At 34.5% G+C, this 22,701-nt stretch overlaps 2 protein-coding genes across 2 annotated transcripts; both read right to left on the reverse strand.

Moving 5' to 3' along the window:
- On the reverse strand, positions 1 to 4,163 carry LOC145585136 (ras-related protein Rab7). Its single transcript, XM_081641872.1, has 7 exons — positions 3,969 to 4,163; positions 3,814 to 3,840; positions 3,531 to 3,630; positions 3,273 to 3,419; positions 1,656 to 1,736; positions 1,445 to 1,587; positions 1 to 205 (listed from the first exon to the last, which is right to left on the reverse strand). Exons 1-7 carry the CDS (start codon positions 4,019 to 4,021, stop codon positions 142 to 144), a joined length of 615 nt encoding a protein of 204 aa, XP_081497998.1. The 5' UTR covers positions 4,022 to 4,163; the 3' UTR covers positions 1 to 141.
- Positions 4,164 to 5,686: 1,523 nt separating this feature from the next.
- LOC145586389 (protein VACUOLELESS1-like) lies at positions 5,687 to 16,607 on the reverse strand. Its single transcript, XM_081643222.1, has 15 exons — positions 15,689 to 16,607; positions 13,360 to 13,650; positions 12,636 to 12,775; positions 11,672 to 11,777; positions 11,484 to 11,576; positions 10,736 to 10,825; positions 10,545 to 10,658; positions 10,328 to 10,435; positions 10,119 to 10,192; positions 9,883 to 9,937; positions 8,082 to 8,263; positions 7,372 to 7,501; positions 7,141 to 7,243; positions 6,300 to 6,397; positions 5,687 to 6,157 (listed from the first exon to the last, which is right to left on the reverse strand). The coding sequence occupies exons 1-15, from the start codon at positions 16,478 to 16,480 to the stop codon at positions 6,002 to 6,004; spliced, it is 2,532 nt and encodes an 843-aa protein (XP_081499348.1). The 5' UTR covers positions 16,481 to 16,607; the 3' UTR covers positions 5,687 to 6,001.
- Positions 16,608 to 22,701: the final 6,094 nt, after the last annotated feature.

The following is a 22,701-nucleotide window of genomic DNA, read 5'->3' on the forward strand; positions in this document are numbered from 1 at the left end:
AATGCCAACAGAAGGAAATTATTTTACTTTTACAGGTGAATCACAACATAGTGTACAAGAACCCAACAAAAAATAAGGTTGTGGTTTGTCATAAAGAATGATGAATTTTACAAACATAGCCTCTCAATACAGCCCACAAGCTCAGCATGCACATCCACCTCTTTGCTCAGTTTCAGGAGCTGCTTCAGGAATGCCTTGGAAATATCTGCAGACAAGATGGACACGAGGATCAGAAAGGTTGATAGATCATTAAAAGGGGACAGGAGAAGATATTTATACTGTGTGACGTGAAATAGTTTTTACAGATTCGAGGACAATAAGTTCATAGCTGATTATTAATTTTAGACACAACCCTACAATTTTTTTTTCCTCTTCCCAGTATCCCTAAATGTTGGCAAATCTTCATGTTTCACCTCTTAAGGTCAACGTTTTTAGGCTTTCAACAACTTGTTCGTTATTCTTGGATTCTCAATAAGCTTATCAGATGGCAGAGTGCTAATCAAGATTCACTTCTACACACAGCTACACCAGCAGCTAAAACTCAATGGTAAAGCTAATGACATTTGTTGTCCACGTTCCTGTCCAGAAAGCCTAATTGTTCATGAAAGCTAGAGAAAAACTCCCCCCACACCCCACACCCCCCACCCCCTTCCCCTTTCTTTAGACAACAGATACCTGACATGGGCTATTGTGCAGATACTCAGCCAAATCCTACACGCTCTTACAATCAATATTTTTGCCTATTTTCAAAATTGACCATTTATGTTCATCATTATACTTGTATTAATATTAATCATTTTCTACTAAATTACTCAACAAATGAAAATGGTCATTATTTGGCAACAGATATATCAGATAAAAGCAAAAGAGCAACAGCACAGCATACAAGATGCGATAAATTTATATATATAAAAAATTAGGATTAGAAAAGGAAGGCTTTTGCATATCCAAGAATTCATAATCAATCATCCTACACTAAGAGATCCAACATTTCATGTTTTCTTTCACAAATCTTTATTCCATACTGTAGTGCATAATCAATTTAGTAATAATTACTAAGCAGTTAGAAAAAAAAGAATAAATTTTGGATTTATAAAAATGTTTCTTCCAGGAGTACAGGACCATGTTTTCTCATCTCAACCATACTAGTATAAGTCTTTCTTCAGAATTTGGAACTCCTAAAAGGGTATCATTAAGGGTAATATAACAAAGTTCAAATTTTCACCAAGTTAAAAAAAGTGGCTTATCATTTTGGGATGAATACAGATAGATATGGGGCCAGCAGTTTTGGGATGGAGGGAGTAAACAAAATCATATATTCTAACAACATTGATAGTAAAGATAAGTATGGGCCTTCTCCTAAGCTTACATTACTATATTCAAAGGGAAATACAATGTCAGATGCAGGTGCCATGAGCAAAAAACCAGTTTTAATATAGCTTACATGTCCTGCTCACGCTCATTGGCTAATGCAGCTTTGGCAATACATAGGAAAGCAGCATCAACATTAATATCCTCTTTGGCTGAAGTCTCATAATAAGGTATTCCCTTTGAAGCACACCAATCCTTTGCTTTTTTCTCAGAGACCTGCAATACACTGTTAGAACCACAAAAAGAGCCTTATGTTTACTCTTACAATTTATGACAAAGCTTACCACTCTACTGTTTCCACCATCTATGTCAATCTTGTTTCCCAGTAAAATGAAAGGGAACGCCTTTGGATCTGGAGGATTAGCCTGAAAAAGATAGCTATTCATATTAGAAAAAATTGTTCAATCATTAGCAACTAAAGCTTCGGAAATATGCACAAAAAACTGTATTTAGGGAGGCTTAATCAGAAGACAACAAAAAGAAGCCATTAACTACAGGAAAAATATAAGGCGGAATGATAGATGCCTAAAGTGACAGACTCACGCTGTGCAACCCTCTTTAAATCTTGTAGGGGGTGCTGGCCTGCTGGGTTGCTGAGAACTAATCTAACATGATCAAGAGTTCAAGGCATCCAACCTATTTCTATGAATTCTTTTTAGTTAGAACTCTTAGAAGAAATATAAAAGAATAATATTAAGGAAACAAATATAATTCTCATAATTGATGCAATATTTCTCACTTTCCAAAATACAAAGATGAGACTGCACATACAAAAGGCGAATAATAGCTAGCTGGTTTTGTTGAAAATTTAGCATGGGGCTAAAGCTTTAGGACCTGTTATCAATTTTTTGACCATATTACTGTTCTTATTAATAATTCCATACTGCGTAATGACAATACTCATAAAGGCATAGAATTTTTCATTAATTTGGATTGACATGCCAACTGCTGTAGGTGCATTAATGTGAAGATGTTCTTTTCTCACTTTATTAAAGCATAGCATAGCCATGTCTAATCCACGTATCATACCATTCATTAGTTACTCCCACACAACTCCCTCATCACCCCCTCCCCTGGCACATAAAGAAAAAGCAGGGCATGCAAATCCAAGAATTTTATGGACCCTTGGTTGGAAATTAGGAAAATATTCTTAGCTTCACAGATAATTGATAGTAGACATTAAATTTTTTTAAGACAAATAAGAAGGCTGATATAATTTACAAAAACCTTAAAACAACACTCTACTCCTACAGACTGTGATGCTTAGCTCCAAAACCAATTCAGATAATTATACTCCCTCTGTTCCATTTAAGTTTAGTTACAGTTGCAATTTGCACGCATATCAAAAAAGGAGCACATAGGGTATAGGACTGGGTGCATGTGGGTCGAAGTGAGAAAAAAAAGCATAAAATATTTATAGTTTAGTTAATTATATGCATGTGGGTATTTTTGTGTGGGGTAGGGAAATTCATCACCTAAAATGGAAGAGAGAGTAAGTATAACCAGCTCACAGATAAAAACGGAAAGTGTTAAAACTCAAAAGTAATAAGGAATGCTTATTCTATGACCCTTGGATGTCCCTCAAACTTTGGATCTTAACACATTGAGTCAAATTGTTGTCCCAAGCCATTATACTCACAATGAAATTTCAGTTTGATTTAATAACTAGATAAACTCCTTTTATAAGAACAGTCACATATAAAGCAAAAGGTCTGAAGCAGGACAAAGAGAATCACAGTCTAGCATTACAACTATGGTAATAAGCATGTCATGTAATCATAGCATCCAGCAAAGAATAATTCCTAATTTCACAAAAGTTAAATCACATGTTTAATTTGTGCAAGAAAAGGGAGCATCACTCATGTTTAGAAAGCAACATAATAATAATCAGCATCCCTAACCTGCTTGAGAAACTCGTCGTGCCAATTATCGAGAGTATCAAAAGATTTCATCACATTAACATCATAGACAAGAACACAGCAATCCGCTCCTCTATAAAATGCAACGCCGAGGCTCTGGAACCTTTCCTGCCCAGCTGTATCCCAAATCTGATAATACATCATTCAAATCTCTTCAATTCAAGATTAATGGGAGTAAATATACCAACAACAAAAAGTTCCTAACACAAGAAAAATCCATCAAATAAGAAGAAAACCCACTTGTAGTGTAACAAGTCTGTCATCAATTTGAAGCTCTTTAGTCACAAAATCCGCCCCAATTGTTGCCTTGTATTGTTGACTAAATTTCTTATGTACATATCTAATTAGCTGTTAAACGGCCACAACTAGCATTTTTCTCGCATTTCTTCAAATCACAAATAAAATTGAATAAGCTCAATTGACCAAATCCTTCAATTATACATCATAAAATTCAATAAAATTGGCAAAAAAAATTAAAATAAAAAACGTAATAAAAATCAAATAATACAAAGATCAAGGATACTGATTCATCAACGAGGTCTTCCCAACCCTGCAATTAATTCAAAATCAATAACAACAAAACAAAACCCTAATTTTTTTTATTTACCAAAATCACAAAAAATTGAAGCTGAAAATGCAGAAAATCAAGAAAAACATAAAATTGAGAAGAAAAATTACCCACTATCACCAAGAACGATGACTTTGAGCAGGGTACGACGACGAGTAGACATTGTTGATACGGATTAACAGAGAATTTGAAAGAATGTTCAGCAAAAAAATTGGGGATTAATTTCAATTTTTTCGAAAATAATTGAAGTATTTTTAGAGAGAGAAAGGGGCGCCAATTTCGATCTGAGCTGTGTAGAAGATTAATTTTATTTATTTAATTTTAATAATGAAAATAAAAACGGGGAGAAGAGCCGACAAAATAACCCCACCCACTTCAAACGACAGGTCAGCGTAGGTGCGTGAGGTCATGTGCTTTCGTTTTTTTGTAATATCCGATATCCCCTATGGCCCCCACCTCCCCTTTTCACTTTTCCGATCGTCGACATCTAAGGGGTGTTAATGAGTTGATCCGGAATCAGGATTAGAAGTTTTTTTTATTTTACTTTCTAATCGTCGACGTAATAGGGGTCTTAAGTAGTTGAGCTGGAATCAAAGATTAGGAGTTTTTTTTTTTTTTTTTTTTTTTTAACTTTTCGATCGTCAACCTGATTAGAGGTGTTAACCAGTTGAGCTGGAATCAAGATCACGGGTTGGGAGCTTTAGAGTTGGTTAGGCTTGGCTTATAATGCTACTTGAAATTAAGCATGAGTCAAGTGTTGTTTGGCCTTGATACTTTCGTTCTTAGATCAATGTTTAGGAGAGGGGGGTTGTTTGGTTTATCGATTTACGAAGAATAAAGATGGACTTTGAACCCCGTCAAAAAAAAAAAAAAAAAAAAAAAATAATGGCCTTTGAATACAATATGTATAGTACTTCTTTTGTTTTTTTATGTGTTCATCTTGCCTTTTGCTCTATTTACACACATCACTTGATGATTTGACCAATGTGATGCTTTATATTTTAAAAACAAAAAATCTACCAAAATTTTCTCTCTTTAGGGGCACAGGATAACAATAGAGTCTTATCATGCACCAAACTCCATAGATGAGGAAAGGGGAATAAACAAGTTGTTATTGCAAAGAAAGGGAATCACGTTATGTCTTGATCTAAGGCGAATGGAAGTTCAACCTCCAGAAGAAGAAATTTTGAGTAAGACCTAGAAGAATATTGTTTCATCGAGTCTATGTGTCTATTTTATGTATAATTTTGTCCCGTCACAAAGTCATATTTGTGCTTATTTGAGTTCTTTGGAGCTATTTTTGTTACTAATGTGTGTTTTCTACAAGGCATTAGAGATAGATAGTGTTATATGACCAAGTATTAGAATTCATTTCAAGAGTAGATTTCGAGTTTGGTGATCAAGGGTTCAATTCTAGAGACAAAGGCTCATCACTTGAGACCCTCAAGAAGAAAGCCACGGGTCCATTGTCATTCAAGGCCAAAGTTGCGCAAGATGTGGGCTTGAGAGTTGAAGCCCAATCGAAGAAGCCCTGGACCAAAGAAGTCAAGGCCTCAAGGAGGCTCCAGAAATTTAGCAAAAGCTTGATCGACCTCCCTGGACCAAAGAAGTCAAGGCCTCAAGGAGGCTCCAGAAATTTAGCAAAAGCTTGATCGACCTTCCTCACCCGATTGCACGGAGCTTAGCCCGATCGATGTGTGTTTTCTCAAATGCCCAGATATTGGTCCACAAGTACTTTAAGTGACACTTTTGTCGTTGATGGTTTGGTATTGAAGATTTGAGGCACTTTTTAGGAGGTATAAAACCTACTGCAAGCTTGACACCAAAAGGCACTAAATTGGTTCAAATAAAACTGTCAAACTGTGAAGAAACAGAATGTTGGTTTAAATGTACATTCCTTCAGTCATATCTTACAAAATGATCACAACTGTTCACATGATGGCAAAGAAAAAACCACACCAATGGCTGAATATTTTATTTAGGAAAACTTTACACTCAGAATAGATGTTACCCCCAAGACCCCCAACATCTTCTCTACAGCAAATTCACACACGCAAACACAAACACCGATCCCTCACCCCTAAAAAAAAAAGGAAAAGGGCATCTTCAAATTAATTAAAAAAAAAAAAGGGAAGCAAGACCCTTATGAAACACCCAACCTCTCACGGATAGTGTCAAAAATTGATGTAGCTGCCGTATTTTGTGAGAAACTCAACCTCAACCGACCAAGCAGCTCACTATCTTTCGACTGAGAAGCAGCATCTGCAGCTTCTTTTGCCATTCCAATCTGAGCATAAGCCTGAGGAGCATAGAAATGAATCAGAAGATACTTTTAAAGTTGACACTGGTTTCAGATCACTTCACAAAAATGAGCATTTGCTGAATGTCCAAGCTTTTAACAAAATAGTATGGAAGAATAGCAAAAACACAATTCAGTTTACCTCAGCTCTTTCTCGAAGATCAATAAGTTTTGGAATATATTTCAAAGCTTCACCTTTTTCATCTGCATCAATGCAGGCCTCAACAAAGGGTTTATAACCTGAAAGGTGCAAGCACAACGCAAAGCTAAGTTTAACATAAAGAGAAATAGGCGATTGGTTAAATTTACTGCTTGAATGGTGCAAGTACAACTTCAGGTCTCAATTTTCTTATCCCTTAAATAATAAAATGATTATTTACTGACGACTTAAGAAACAAGTTCAGGAAGAACAAAATTCTAAAGAAAAACGCAATAAAATTGGCACAACTGCACAAGAAAGAGCATGCCAAAATAAAAAAAATAAAAAGAAAAAGGATGTTTTGTGAATGCGGCTAGCCAGAAGGAATGAATGAAAACTTTAGCCACAAACCAAGAAAAAGGTAGCATATACCTCACAAAAATTTACCACAGAACACCTATACTCTAAATAAACACGACCTGCGTTTCAACCTATAACCAGCCCCTATTTCAAAAAGAAGACACATTTTAATTAAACTGGACGCTCATTGAGGCAGCAGAAGAACATCACAAAAATCGTTGCAACTGAGCACATTAATGAGCTGATTATTGGCATAGTTATATATTATTCCAAATATCAAGTATAAATTTACGTTTTTATCCACCTTCCCAAGGATTTTCTTCAGAATCAAGTGAGCATATTGATAAAATGGATCATGTAGCATTCTAATAGGAAGAAAGTAAAATAGAACCATTGACAACTATTAGTCTCCAGGGTTTTAAACAGGTTACTCAATGGAACATTAGCACATATTAAAACATATAGTGAAAGCTAAAATGCCTACCAATTGGTGGTTTCTTCTCCTTTGAGAACTTCTCCAAGGCATCCCAATCTCTTATTGTAGCTAACGCAAAAACTTTGAGCCAATACCATCTTTTCTCAGAAACCTACCAAGTAGCCATGACAAGAAAACAAATAAATTAAAGCTATAAGCCAACAAAATATAGGGAAAAAGATTGAGCACATATCTATTCCTGTTAACATAGAGGGTGAAACAGATGATAAGACTACACACCTTGAATTCAGTTTTCACCTTCATAGCAGCTCGATGATTTCCAAGCACAATGCATGTCCGAATGGTGTCACTGATACTTGAATCTACAAATACTGCTTGCTTTGTGGATACCTCAAGCTCATGTTGTATTCTATTGCAATTGCAAAAAATACATAAATGCAAGGATAAACATCTAAAACAATAATCAATCACCATGCATTCACCAATAGTATCATTCAGTTATAAATTAAGTTTTAAAAAAAAAATACACAAGGTAAGCGCTTAAAAAGATATCTCAATTTTTAGCTGTGTGGGTTTGTAGATGGCTTTCTTAAGATACAAAAAGAGAATATAAATAGCTGAGAACATAAAGAGCAGGAAACAGTTGCTTAGGCAGTGGATTTAGCACACTCAGTTAATATACTCCCACTTGTAGAAGTACAGTTTTCATTAGCTGTCTCACGAAGGGAAGCTAGAAAAGTTACAGGGTAAAACTGATTAACTATACATCAATTTGGCTAGTTAATCCCTCATTTCCACATATTAGAGACAGCTGCCAGAAAAGATATAAGTAAAATCGCCCTCATCACCAAGAGTAGGAACACATCTTAACACTCCCTCTTCTTGTTCTCACATGCTAAAAATCTAATAGCCCTTTCTACAGGCATCAACTGAAGAAGAAATAATGATAAATGGGTAAAAATAAGGGCAAATTGAAAACTGACATATACCTCAATAATTTTGCATGTTCTTCAGCAGCTTTTGATTCAAAATTGTGTTCCTTAGTTTCAGCAAAAAGATCACGGGCCTTCTCAATAAGTTTAATGCGTGGCCCATGAAGTGGAGAGCCCTTGCTCGCCATAGGATTCTTGCTTACTTCCCAAGATTCCTTCCATAAAAGAAATGCAACTTCCTGCAAAAACAGACACATTCTAGAGCTTTATAACTTAGATTATGGATGATACAAATGTCCTATGGATTCCCATACATAATGTCAGAATTTTGTGAGCCTAAAGTACAGTATAGTACAGTTGGGATGGACTGCACTGCATTGTAAATGAGTACTAACAGCCCAATTTTCAATATTGTGCACATAAGCATCAGCACCAGTATCCACCATATAAATTTAAAATGATTGGAGTACACCATAGAAAATATTATCCCAGTGCTACAAGAGCATTAAGGTAAAGTGAAAGTTTTAAGTGATACACCAAAAATCATAAGTACTTAAAAAGAAACAGAAGACTAATCTAGACATGCGTGTAAAGTGAAAAGGGTCATCACATCTTTCCCCACTCAATGTAAAATTGTAAATAGGTAAGCTATTTCCAGTTTTTTTAAGAAAGTCAGACTGGCAAACACTGTAAATTTGGTCAACCAAACAGCCCATAGTGTTCTACGCATTCAAACCTACATAGTGTATAAAATTATGAGTTGTTTAATTTAAAATATTAGTCCAATGAAACAGAGAAAAGGAGGTATTCAATTTCTCATGCATGAATAAGCAGTAAGTTCTCATTAGTACCGCATTCAAAGTCTTTTCAATGACCACTTGATATTATTAACCTGCAACTTAAAGGACTCGTTATACTACGTACATGATAATTTTTATAACTCTTAAGGACATTGTCAGACATTGCTAGATATGTGTGGTTACCTCTGTTCAAATGTGATGAATTGACATTTCCATTATCCTTTTTTTTGGTCTCGGGGGGGGGGGGGGGGGGGGGGGGGGGGGGGTTGGTTGTGGCAGGTAACACCATAATGAGAGAGATACGGAATCTATTAGTGAAAAAAAAAAAAAAAAAAAAAAAAACAATAGTATCACCACACTGCCTTTGAAGAAACTCCTGCCTTGAACGAAGTATAAGAATATTGAAGATGCAGCCTTAGAAGTTTCCAATTGGCTTTAAGTAAATATACAGCAGCTATCTGCTATTTCCCGTAAATAAGCCATGCTAATTTAGACCATAGCAATCTAATAGTCAAAGAACATTGAATCTTTTACTCTGTTCGGAATGAAGATTACTATATAATACCTCTGTTCAAATGTGATGAATTGACATTTCCATTATCCTTTTTTTTGGTCTCGGGGGGGGGGGGGGGGGGGGGAGGGTTGGTTGTGGCAGGTAACACCATAATGAGAGAGATACGGAATCTATTAGTGAAAAAAAAAAAAAAAAAAAAAACAATAGTATCACCACACTGCCTTTGAAGAAACTCCTGCCTTGAACGAAGTATAAGAATATTGAAGATGCAGCCTTAGAAGTTTCCAATTGGCTTTAAGTAAATATACAGCAGCTATCTGCTATTTCCCGTAAATAAGCCATGCTAATTTAGACCATAGCAATCTAATAGTCAAAGAACATTGAATCTTTTACTCTGTTCGGAATGAAGATTACTATATAATACAACAAATTGTTTCAAATAATATATGCAGGGCTTAATCATAATCCAAATATCATCATTAATCTCGTCTACTCTTTTAACCAACAGCATTAAAACATCAACATGTTCATAAACAAAACGTACCTGCAGCTGTCCAGCTGATAGAAAAAAATCCTTCAAGAATTCATGATTATAACACCTGCAAAGCATAGAGAAGCAAATTTTAATAAAAATATACACAATTCTGGGCAAGAAATTTCTTGACAGGAAGGCAGAGAGACAAAAGTCATATATTAGATAGTTGCAGAAAAAAGTCTTATACTAATAGTTGCAGAAAAATCAAAAGAGAATACTTCGTAATAGATAACATTATGCAGTACCTTGAGTACACTATAAATAAATCCCTTGCCAGAGGTTTAGCTTGTATTGTTCCAAAGAACTCCAATGCTGGCCTCTGTAACAAAGATGAGCAAAACCAACCATAAAATTCACACAAAATATGCCACACAACTGAAGCCTCATCAGAAAAGGCACTAGAATAAACTTGATAGTTAATACTGTATCACATACTTTAACATCTATAAGTTACCTTGTGCCAAATGTGGAATAGAACAAAATAAACAAGGTCAGTATCCCCACTTTCAGTAGATTTGGTCAAAGCTGAGTCTTCCTCTCCGATGCTTAATAGCAGTGGAACCTAAACAGGAAAATATAAATTAAGTATTTTTATAGCTATTTTTTTGGATAAGAAAAATAAATAGAAAATCACAAACGCAAACCCATGATAACATTTGAAAAGCAAAAACCTGTTTAGATGAACAAGGCTCATGCTCAACAAGAGCAGCAGCCAACTTTCTGCGGCCACTTTTATCTGCATGCTCAGCTACTCTTGCATAGTCTATGCCTTTGCATATCTTCAACTGAAAGTTGTACAAGCACTGATTAGGAGTTGCTCAAGAGCTCAACATTAAAGATAGGAAGCTATGAAGAAACAAACCTTGTCAAGTAATAAACTGAGGAGAGCTGAATCAGGCATTGCAAACGAACTTGTTATCTTTGTACATGCCCAATGCATTATAACCAGCTCCTAATAGAATTGGAATCAGAACAAATCAGGAAGACAAACCTTCAAGTGCTTGATGAGAACAATCTAAGATTTAGCCTACAAAAGCTTTTATATACCCGGAGGATATGATCTATAATTTTAGCCTGATTCACCAATGACCAAAAGATTAGACATCAGAAAATCATCACTCAGTGTATTTAATGTGATAGTGCCTCAAAGGACTATTTAATTTTGGCTATAAAGCCTACTTTTGCTCACATCTATTGTCAGATATAGGAAAAATAACACCCTAATAACTTATTTATAACAAAAAAAAAAAAAAAAAAAAACCTTTGTAGGGGCAGCAACATACACAGCTGGAGGCCCATCAACAAACATCCAAATTTCACTGTTTTTAATCAGAAAATCTTACGCCCAATTCACACTTCCCTTTCAATTTTGAAGCTCGAGATAATTATCAACCTCTAATAATATTGTACGAAGTATTTGTTTGTATGCCTTATACCAAAAGGAGTTACATGCAACCATTTAAATCCCCAACAGGAAAGGTAATACTCACCACACAAAAACCCATAATAGTTTAGTCATAATGCTTGCCATTCATTCTACAAAAAAAAAAAAAAAAAAAAAAAAAAAAAAAAAAAAAAAAAAAAGAACCTTAAAAGATTGCATATGGCACCTGATTCAGGCTGAGGTACTCGGACAATTTCAGAGCCAAAAGGTGATGGTGGGCATTAATCAAGCGAGAAATCAAAACTGGTGCTGTTAGCTCCTGCAGTGGATAATTATATTCAACAGGACTTCAACACAACTATGCCTGACTTCATGAATAGTAACAAGTACAGGTATTACTAATAAAGACATTACCTTGTATTGTTGTATACTTAGAGGGATTCCAATCTCAGGGCTGCGCACAGCATTCAATACACGCAAGGTTTTACACATTTCTTGAAAACGATCACGAGGAACATTGCTGTCAAAGCCAACTGGATATCATTACCGAGAAACAATCAGAAAGATAAGAACATTGTCTCTAGGTGATAGCACACAACATGCCTTTAACTTATACATACACAAAACAAATCTCTCTGCATTGTCAACCAGTAACATGACATTATCCCAGTCACCAAAATTTTTAAAAGAATTAAACCACAGAACTGGATAAGAACAAGAGGATAGCTTGTCAGGGAAAATAGAAGGGATATTCCAATTACTTAGGCACAGTTACAACATGCAGGAATAAAGAGAAATTTAGACCTTATTTCCCAATAAGTCATAATCGGCCAAGGAGATAAATGAGTTCCTCCAGAAAGACTGAAAATGAACTCCACAGAGAAGTGGCAATGAGTTAAAGCTGCCCAATCGTCCTTGTATATAATATTTTAATTTTTCAGGTCTTTCATCATGCTTATAGGGTTCTTTCCCCATCTCAAATTAAAAAGAGGTTGTGATATGTCCATCAAAAAGAGAACTAATTAAAGTCGAATCCAGAGAGAGAGAGAGAGAAAGAGAGAGAGGATCTCATAATCAAAAGAAGAAGAAAACTAATTGGGACATCTATTTAAGGGTAATGTGATTAACATAATGGGACAGAGGGAGCATCTATAAGAGAGAACAAAGGAGGGGATGGCAGGTGCAAGTAGATTCTAGACCCTACAGGTCTACAGTGTACATCAGAGGAAATCAAGACAAACAAATACTACACTGGATTAAAGATTTTCTTTCACCAAAGCATCACGGATTAGAATTTGAGAACAAGAAAATATATTCGCAAACCATTCAGAGTATTAGCTAAATAAAACTTTATGCACCCAGAGATTCATAAACTCACCAACAAAAAGCTTGCCCATAACTAGCAGCTCTCAGCAGCGTACGTTGACGTGAAACATCAAATTCATAACCTGCGGCATCAATGCATGCTTCGATTGCCTCTGGCAATGATGATCTAATCATTCTCAAATTTTCATCAGCCTGTCAAATGGTGAAAATTTTAGAAGGTGAAAAGCGGAAAAGATTAAGGTAACTTGACATACAAGACACCCACATAATAACCACTCCTCTTTGCTTCTCAATGGCAAGTATTCATAAGCTTTTAGATCCGAGTACTATAGCACAAGACTAATATATGATGATCGTAAATCATCGATAGTCAAATTATAATTACATATCGTGATTGTAATTTCAATTACAATTACAAATTTAAATTATTTTAATTTTCATGCAAGTAAAATCTATTTGAATTGTGCTTTAAAATTGGATCCTTATGGCACATGCTTATATAACCTATAAAATAGATTTGTTGTGAATATTAAAATGTCACTTAGGCATTAAATGAGCTTTATATATTACACTTTGATATGCAGAATTCGTATATGACGTATATTTGAATTAACATAGAGTAAAATACGGAGTAGCAAAGTTAAGCCAAATATATGTATGTAGACAAGCTAATCGGAGCAAAAGATGATACATCTAACAGAAATTTCCCATAGAGATGAAAATGAAACCAGCGTCACTAAAAGCAGTTCTGAAGGTATAAAAATCTAGTTAGATACCTTGGCACTACGCCTATCAAAATGATCCAAAGCATCATACAGCAAAGCTGCGGGGGTTGTGCTTCCTATTTTAAAGATAGACACCGTAGAATCAGGAACACGCTGGAGAAATTCCATATTCGTGTTGGAAAGAACCCTTACACCATCACATTCTGATATCAATATTATTGGTTCATCATAATAGTAGCGTACTGGATCTCCATATGGGCCCACCATCACAAGAGCATCATCCCAATACAACAATACACTGTCCAGTCCACACCAAGCCAGTTGTTCTGGAGGAAGAGCAGACTGCATAGAAGGGCAGATAGAAAAAGACATCAATGTGGGGACCAAGAGCCAAATTTGGAAAGTCAAACTTAAGAGCGAGGGCCAAGGAGCATATATAAGTATTTCCCATCTTCGCCAATATAAAGAGAAAACAATGCAATTAACTTGATTATCAAGTGAATAGTACACATATTTAGGACACAATGTCCCAACAGAGAATAGAGGGAGGGGGAAGTATTGTGCACATAACTACATAACTTAGCAACATGGTTTCAAACCATATATCCCTATCCAACCAGAAACTGCTTAGCAGCAAGAAAAGCATGATCCATCCAGAAATAATATCAACTCCTTGTCTACCCTAAATCCAACATGTCTCACTTCAAAACAACGCAGAACGTATAACATTTTACACCATTGAATTTCCCTCCACTAACATTGAATACATTCAACTAACTAGCAGCCTCATAACGCAGGAACAACCAGTCTGTGCATTACTCTGTCACTTTTTAAGCCCTATGACATAACTTCATCTTTGATATTGTGTAAAATTAATATTGATTTCTGTTCCTTATTATGTCCTTTACTATCTCTCCAATTTTTCTTTCACTAACACACTTAGTAAGTTATCATTTATCCCTCATGGTGATCCCCAACTATCTCCTTTCTCATCCAGTTTTCCAATGAACAAAGTACAAAATACAAAATGACATATATTTCCCACCTGTTCTTTCCATCAATAAAATTAATCCTCCACCATCTCCTTTCACATCAACTTCCAATAATTCTAAAATAAAATAGCGCAAGAAATGACTCACAAAACAACTCTGCCAAAACTTTATGCAAAAGCAAAGTTTTGCACAAGTATCATTCACTTTTATCCTAAATATTTCAAATTGTAACACATAAGGCAAGGAAATCTAATCAAAGAGACTTAATACAAATCAGCAGAGAAAAAAAAAGTGTGTTCTGGTATCATATCTATTTCTCATATAATATCAAAATGTTATGACAAGTATTAAAGCTCTATTTCTACATAAGCCATGCAATACAAAATAGTTGCAAGCATTTTCTGAAATCTCAAAACTTTTTATCTGCTTCACTATAAATTCAGAGTCAAGCATAAGTTACAATTCAGCCCAAAAAATTTTCAAGCTCAACTTAAGCTTGGTCAAAGTTGTTTTGAGTAATGTTATCAGCCAAGTTCAACCTCTGCTATTCTCATTATTACACCTTAGATAAGATCTTTACTAAAGGAGCTTATGCAAATTAACAACTTTAATGATGGATAAGGCATGTACATTTTTCAGTAACACCTAGTATCTCTTCTGTGAAGTTAAACTGGAGAACTAAATCCTTATGAAGCTATGCTCCTTAAAGTGGCAAAAAGAAAGCATTTAACACCTTAGCTAAATCAATTAAGAGACTAAATAACAAGGTCCAAGACGGGATGCACTTCATCAAACCAATGAGATAATATCTCTGAATCGACTCTACTCTATGAAATGGAACTGAAACCAAGAAAAAGGGGGATGTGGGGAGAATAAGTTGAATTATCATTTATGGACCCAGCAATCATAAATCAACAATTGGTTTGTAACAATGTATTCAGCTTGCCAACAAAGCTTAAACTCTCAAAACATCCTTCACTATATTCTCAGCAACCTAACGAATTACACACTATATTCTCCATAGCCTAAGACCTCATTCCTAAAGCATCATTTCCACAAATCAACTAAATGGTGGTTGCACAAAGATAAGGTTGTTTTATTTCAACACATGCAATTCAACTAGTTAAGCAATCTCACCATATTCACTATAACTTCCAGAGAAGTGCAACTTCCAACACTTTTGTCAACCAAGCAAGTTCACCCATTTTTCTAAAACTTCCAATTAAGTCTTAACTTCCTACGTTTTTGCTAACCAAACAACTTACATCGAGTAATTTTTTGTCAAACAAAAGAGCACTGAGTCATCAGGAACAATAAAGTCTGCAGATAGATAACACTTACAATAAACATACTGAAAGCTCGAATTTTATGAAAACAATAAAACTAACCTCGCAACTATACTCGAAAATGATGCTAGCAAAGTCAGAGGTAATAACCAAGAGCCTCCCATCATGAGTAAAGGAAGCCAAATACTTGCCATCCCTCGAAACCACCATCTTCTGAAGCGGGCCAACTCCAACACCCAACTGTTGCACCCCATCTTCATCAACCAACAATACATGATCACCAACACCAAGCAACACCTCCACATTCCCAGACATGGTATATTTTGGGTCGATCACGGCCACACACAACGGTGGATCCTCGAGGCCAGGATCAGCCATCTTAACCACACCCTTTTCCGAATCGAAACTCGAGAAATCCGGCACACAAAAGAAGTGAAACCCTTCATTCATACACACAACTCCATTCCCCCAAAACACACAATCCACCACACTCTGCTCAAAACACTCCTTCCCTAACGAAAAACTAGGTTCAATCAACTCAGCATGAACATTATACCTATAAACAGTACCATCTTGAACAATACAAATTAGGGTTTGATCTTCGGTCCACGACATACCAATCAATCGACCACCAGGGTTTCTCCAGACAGTTTCTGCAATCTGATTGCCGGCGGAATTGAAGATTCGGAGTTTCCGAAGAGCTGATTCGGCGTAAAGCTGGACAATCTTTGAATCGTCGCGAATTACGGCGATTGGACCGCCGAAAGGAGCGCAAGCTACCTTGTTACGATTGAGATCAATGTGCTTCCATTTCATGGAATAGATCTCGGGTTTCCGGTAGAAGCGATTGTAGAGGAGCTGCCATTCTGCTGCAATGGAGACTGCCGCCGCCATTGATGAAGAGGAGAGAGAAATGCTTCAATATTCAAGTTTTTGACTTTCTGCCATCGTCGTGTTATTTTTATTGGATTTTCTCGCGGTTAGAAACTTGGATTTCGTGATATATGCGATGAGAAAATAGATAAATATAATTGACACGTTAAAAACGATATACTCCGTACTAATAGATGATTGATTTTTGACAGTGGAATAAATTAGCAAGCCTGGCATAAACCATATCCTCTCGTACCAGTCGTACTTCAAACGATGTACAACACTCATTACTAAACTATATAGTACCGCAAACTTCCTTGAGCTTCAACAATGGCGAATTCTACAGTCACGTTGTTGAAAGCAGTCATCATGGCATTGCCAAGCTTTATGGTTGCTACTCTTATCTATACTATCGCCATTCATGGTCATCCATTTCGTAAAGACGTCCTTTATCCGTAATTTTCTTTTTTACTTAGACTATCTTTAATGGTGAGACTCAACTTTAACTATTGAAATACAAAATGATTTATTTTGTACATCTAATGGCGATATACAATCCACTTCTCAATTTAGCAACTTATGTGTATAAGACCATCTCCAATTGTGAGACTCAAATTTGAGTATTGAAATGCAAAATGAGTTGTTTTTAACCTCCAATGGTGATACCATACTCACTTTTCAATTTAGTAACTCATGTGAAGCCTAATTTCTCAATGGCGAGACTCTCTAAAGAATACAAATATCACTTTTAATTTATGGCTCACCAAATTTTTTTTTTTTAAATATCAAATATTGTAAGATTAAAAAAAAAGATAAAACTTAAATAAATTACAAAATATATTAGAATATTGATAAGGGGCTTACACTTTTTGTCAAATGAGACTCAAAGTTGAGTATCTAAACTTTTCAACTTTCTTTTGAAGTTGCTAAGTTTAGATACCAACTTATTAGTATACATTGCAAAAAAAAAAAACTCTCTCTCTTCTAAAAATACTCACTTAAGTCTCACCATTGGAGAGGGTCTAATTTCTCAACGGTGAGACTTTCTAAAGTATACTAATGTCACTTTCAATTTATGGCCCACCAAATCATATTTTAATTTTTTTAGAAAAAAATAAAGTTAAAACTTAAATAAATTACAAAACATATTATAATATTGATAAGGGTCGTACTTTTTTGTTAAATGAGACTCAAAATTGAGTATCTAAATTTAACAACTTTCTTTTGGAGTTGCTAAGTTAAGAAAGTTGCTAAGTTTAGATACCAGCTTATTGGTATCTTTTACAAAAAATACTCTCTCTCCTGAAAAAACTCACTAAATCTCACAATTGGAGAGGGTCTTATATATAAATTTCAATTTGTGATTGCAATTCACACTTTGTTTTTCATGATGATACTTTTTATTTCTGTGTATTTTTCTGATTATTTAGTTTTCCAGCAATTTTGATGACAAATTTTACTACAAATTTTGGTATTTTTTATTGTATTGGAAAAAATAATGATTGTTATGATGATGTTCATGTAATTTGAACTAGTAATATGACAACTGAATTGAGACGTGTTGTATTGTGTAGCAACAATGACCAGTAGCATCTTCAATAGGGATGTACTCGTAATTGAGTAGTTCAATTGAGTGGTTAATTTTTGCAGAATCATTGGCATTGTTTAATTTGGAAAGTGGCTTTTGTTCAATTGTTTTTTATTAGGTTTGGGATTTTAGCTTATTGGTGTAAATGTGTAATCAAATTGCTGAAAAGTATGTCCCGTAAATGGCTTAGGAATCCAAATTGAAAGCTTGCGGGCGACTTTGTAATTGGCCTTTTTCAGCCAAAAATCAAAGGTTGGGGGTATAGTATTGAAGGTTCTAGTGTAACTTTACTAGTTTGTACTCATAATTCTTCATTTCATATGCTAAATCGCTAAGGTTCGTTCGTTACAATAGCTCTCTCGTGTTGAGTAATAAGTTATGCATAAACTTCATCCTCTTGCATTTCCCATGCCTAGGGTCAGATTTTATAGATTTGTTGAATTAATATTGTTGTTAGCTTTTTATCAGATGCATCACAACGAATGTGTTACAGAAGGTAGGCATTTACCTCAGATGCTTGATTTCCCTGCCTTTTTTTTTTTAGGATGCCCACCCGGTTCACCGGAGCTTAGCTCCGACTATATCCGGATCCGACTCGGGTAGCACACCTAGCTTATGGTGGGTGAGTCTCCCAACAAGAGTTTCTGCATACGGTGAGGCTCGAACCCGAGACCTCCCTTAAGCGACATCAAGCTACTTACCACTTGAGCCAATTGTTGTTGGTGATTTCCCTGCCTTTACTTCATTGTTTTTGTTTAAAAATTTTGTGTTGTTGTATACTTTTTTTCCCTTTATTTACCAGTTGAATAAACTTTGGCAGGCAACTGGTGATAGTTGCCAATAATCATTTCTGTGACCTTCTGCAGATGGATTGAAGCAAATTTAGTGGACTTTTATATCAATATTTTTGTTTTGGCGGTACAATATGTAATCATTATTTACTGTTAATTAGGCTTAAACCCCAAGCCATTCTTCATTAAATATTAGAATTGCAGATGAGATCTTCTAGTTAGTTTATTGTCATATTTAGTCAATCTTTCAACCAGATGGTACCAGTGTTACTTTTGGTTTTAATGCTTCTGTGTTGAAAGGGGCTTGATTGCTGTAACAAAAAAGTGATAAGATTTTGGTGGTATCTAGAGTTTGGGTTTTCCATCATCCGTTAATAATTTAATCTAAAATACATGTGAAAATTCTAGATTACTTCAAAGGATATGATATTTTTCTCAACTAATATGCAAAGGTTGTATGACAGTTTGCATTGGGATTTGGGGTGTTTACTATTAGTGTACTCTACATTAACATTAATTTGTGGCAGATTGTACACATGCTTATGAATGGCAACATACTTTTTATTCTTAGAGGAACCTTTTTACTGTTTTATGTGTTGGGGTGGTGTTCTCTCATTCTGATCGTCTAGCCCATTCTCAGCAAGCCTCTATATTATCTACAAAAAAAGATTTTTTTTCTTTCACATTGAAACACCCCCCCCCCCCCAATATTCTACACTTAAAAGCAACATTATACAAATTTTAGGCAAGTTTAACATCTATGTAACTAGATTTTTCTTGTCAATGCACTTCTTATTCTAAATTTCACCTTGATCTAAGTGTGACTGTTGTGTAACCTGCTTTTCGTTTCGGCTTGACATCTGTGTAACTTTATTTTCCTTTTCATTTAGATTGACAGCTGCTAAAGCTCCATGTCTTTGTTGAATTAGGTATGGATTATCTACAAGGAATCAAGTTGGCTTATATCAATTATCTGGGTTATTCTCCTGATTTGTTTTGGAAGGTATATCTTGGTTGATCTGTTCTTCTCTTATGTTTAACAAAAAATTTCAAAAGAAACTTTTGAATAAATTTCAAACGTCCACGCCTTCCATCCAACTTCAAATATCTTGAACCAATATGAATTTCCATGGGCCTTACTATATAATTAACTTGTTAGGAAATATATGTACCCATAGTTTTTTTACAATGACTTGTGTTGTTTGCTATAATAAGATGCATTTGACTGGAGTGAAACTCTAGTATTTTATACTTTTATCTAACAATTTTCTCCATGAGAGTGATTTGAATGAAGGAGTAAATTGTTGTTGGATTTACACTATGTTTGGATAACAATAGTAAAAGGAAAGAGAGGGGAAGGAAAATAGGGAAGAGAAAGGGAGGCAAAGGTTGGGAGAGAGTGACCTTCTCACCTTCCATTTTCTTTCCTATTGTCTCCAACAATAAAGGGATTTAATTTATTGAAGGGAAAGGTAAGCAGATCCTTTCGGTTCCTTTTCCTTCCCTTGCCCCATGTCTTATAATAAATAAGGGAGATTATATTCCTCATTTTCGATCTCTTTTCTCTCTTTCCCTCCACATATTCTTTTCCAAACATAGTGTTAATCTGTAAAACATTCAATTTGGCTGAAAATTCATTACTCCCTTCAACCCTTATTTTAAGTCCACTTAGAACCCTGTGAAACAATATTTGGCTTTTATGTTAACTACTAAGTTTGACTACTTTATGTTTCTCTTTATAATGTAGCTTCAATTCTTTTTGTGAAGTTGTCTCATAATCCTTGAATTACGATATTATATGACTTATATTTATATAATAGTGTATTTTTTGTGGTTTTGTTTGTAAATAGATATTTATGTCATTATTAACATGAAATTGTACTTATTGAACTTAAATTATTTTCACTTAACTGAAAGCATTTTCACCAAACTAAAATTATTTTTTACTAATTAAAACTTATTTTATATTATCTCTAATGTTTTCTTAGATAAATTAAATAACAATGCATTTTGTATACGGCTAACCACACCATCTGGCCGAACAAAGTAATACATATAAAACTGTCTGAGTAACCCATATAATACTAATTGAGTAACCTCTAACACTGACTAAGTAACCATCTATAACGCTGATTGAGTAACCGCTATAACACTGACCAAGTAACCGCTGTAACACTAACAAAGTAACTCTTATAATAGTTAGTGACACGGTTTGGCCAGCTACTTATAAATGTTTGTGATTAAATATATTATAAATGGATTTTATTTTAAAGAACTTTTTAAAATGAATTTGATGATGGAAATAGAACAGAGTTATAGGATATTTATTAAAAGTAATGATTAATTTTGTATATATGGAATATTATAATTCTATCGATAATAAAACTCTATACAACAATTTTATCTTAAAAAATCTATCCAAAAATCACTTATTTAGTATCATATATGTCACAATAATACCTATTTTTTCACCTACGTGGCGCAACACTAGGCAAAAAACTGGAATGCCAAGTGTCGTCTAGCCACGAGACCGACTTTATATATTTAGCGATATGATATATACACAAATATTCTAATATGCGGCTATTGTGTTATTTTTTTTCCTTTCAGTATTACTACTTGCACATACATTGCCATTCAATTATTCAAGCTTTCAGCTGAAGAATCTCCTCATGATCCTATGTACTCCTTTTTTTTTTTTTTTTTTTTTTTAATTTTTTTTTATTTGCATCACTTTTCTTTTTGGGTGTTTTTTTTTTTTTTTTAAATACATCACTTCTATATTTGGTAACTTTATACTATATGTTATCATTTCTCTTTCTTACTTTAAACCCCACTCAACTTATTTTATCATTTCTTTCTCTTCTATGGTCCCCACTAAAATAATTAAAATATAGGTAATAATATAAATAGCCCTTAGGGCTAAGGCCTATATATAAGCATTAAATAAACTTCCTAAAATGGAATTAAGTTGGGAGTTCATGACAAAATCACGCGCAAATCGGTGTGATTAATGTAAATTTAACCTTAATATTTTCTTTTTTAGCTCCTTATACATAGCCCTAAGCGCTATGTTTATCATTTTGCTTAAAATATTTATCCTCTCTCACATATTTTCTTTTTCATGATCCCTATCTTACTTTTACTATAATAATTTATTCAATCATTCACAATATTATATTACTCTCTAAAAAAAAAAAAAAAAAAAAAAATACACGTATCATCTTTTATTGCGACAACAAGATAAGTGAGCTAATTCTTTTTTATTATTTTTTTTTATTATTATCTATAAAGAAAATAGTATTATTATTTTTATTTTTCATTTTTTTACTTTGAGGGTTTTATTTTTATTTTCATTGCCAGAATCCATGGAAATATGTATGGTTTTCTATCCTGCAGCCACTAATATTAACCTTGGCTCTGGCTAAAATTTAGATTATTCTTTTAGGATATTGAATTTTATTATGGACTTGGCCTGTAGTTATTGGCCCTATTTGAATTCATGTAAAATGTTATTTCCAGGCAGCTAGTACTCCGCTTTAGATTGGATATGGACATCAAGTATCACCGTATTAGTGTGGCTTCTTCCTATCTGCTCCTCAATTCATTCATATCTCTTTGTACTTTTTGTGTTAAATCTGTTCTTATTCTTCATCCTCTCCATTTTCTCTGTTATTATACCCCCTTTCTATATCTTTTTCCATCTTCAATAATCAATATTAATCCCCACTTAAGGTATCTAACAGTCGAATACTTTTTATAACATTTCTGCGAAACATGTTACTGGGAAATATACATTATGAACAGGTGGAATTGCTATTAATACTCCTATATATGTGAAGTTGTGGCTTTTGTATTTTTAT

This window comes from Chenopodium album, chromosome 16, assembly GCF_948465745.1.
Source record: "Chenopodium album chromosome 16, dcCheAlbu1.1, whole genome shotgun sequence".
Lineage (NCBI taxonomy): Eukaryota > Viridiplantae > Streptophyta > Magnoliopsida > Caryophyllales > Amaranthaceae > Chenopodium > Chenopodium album.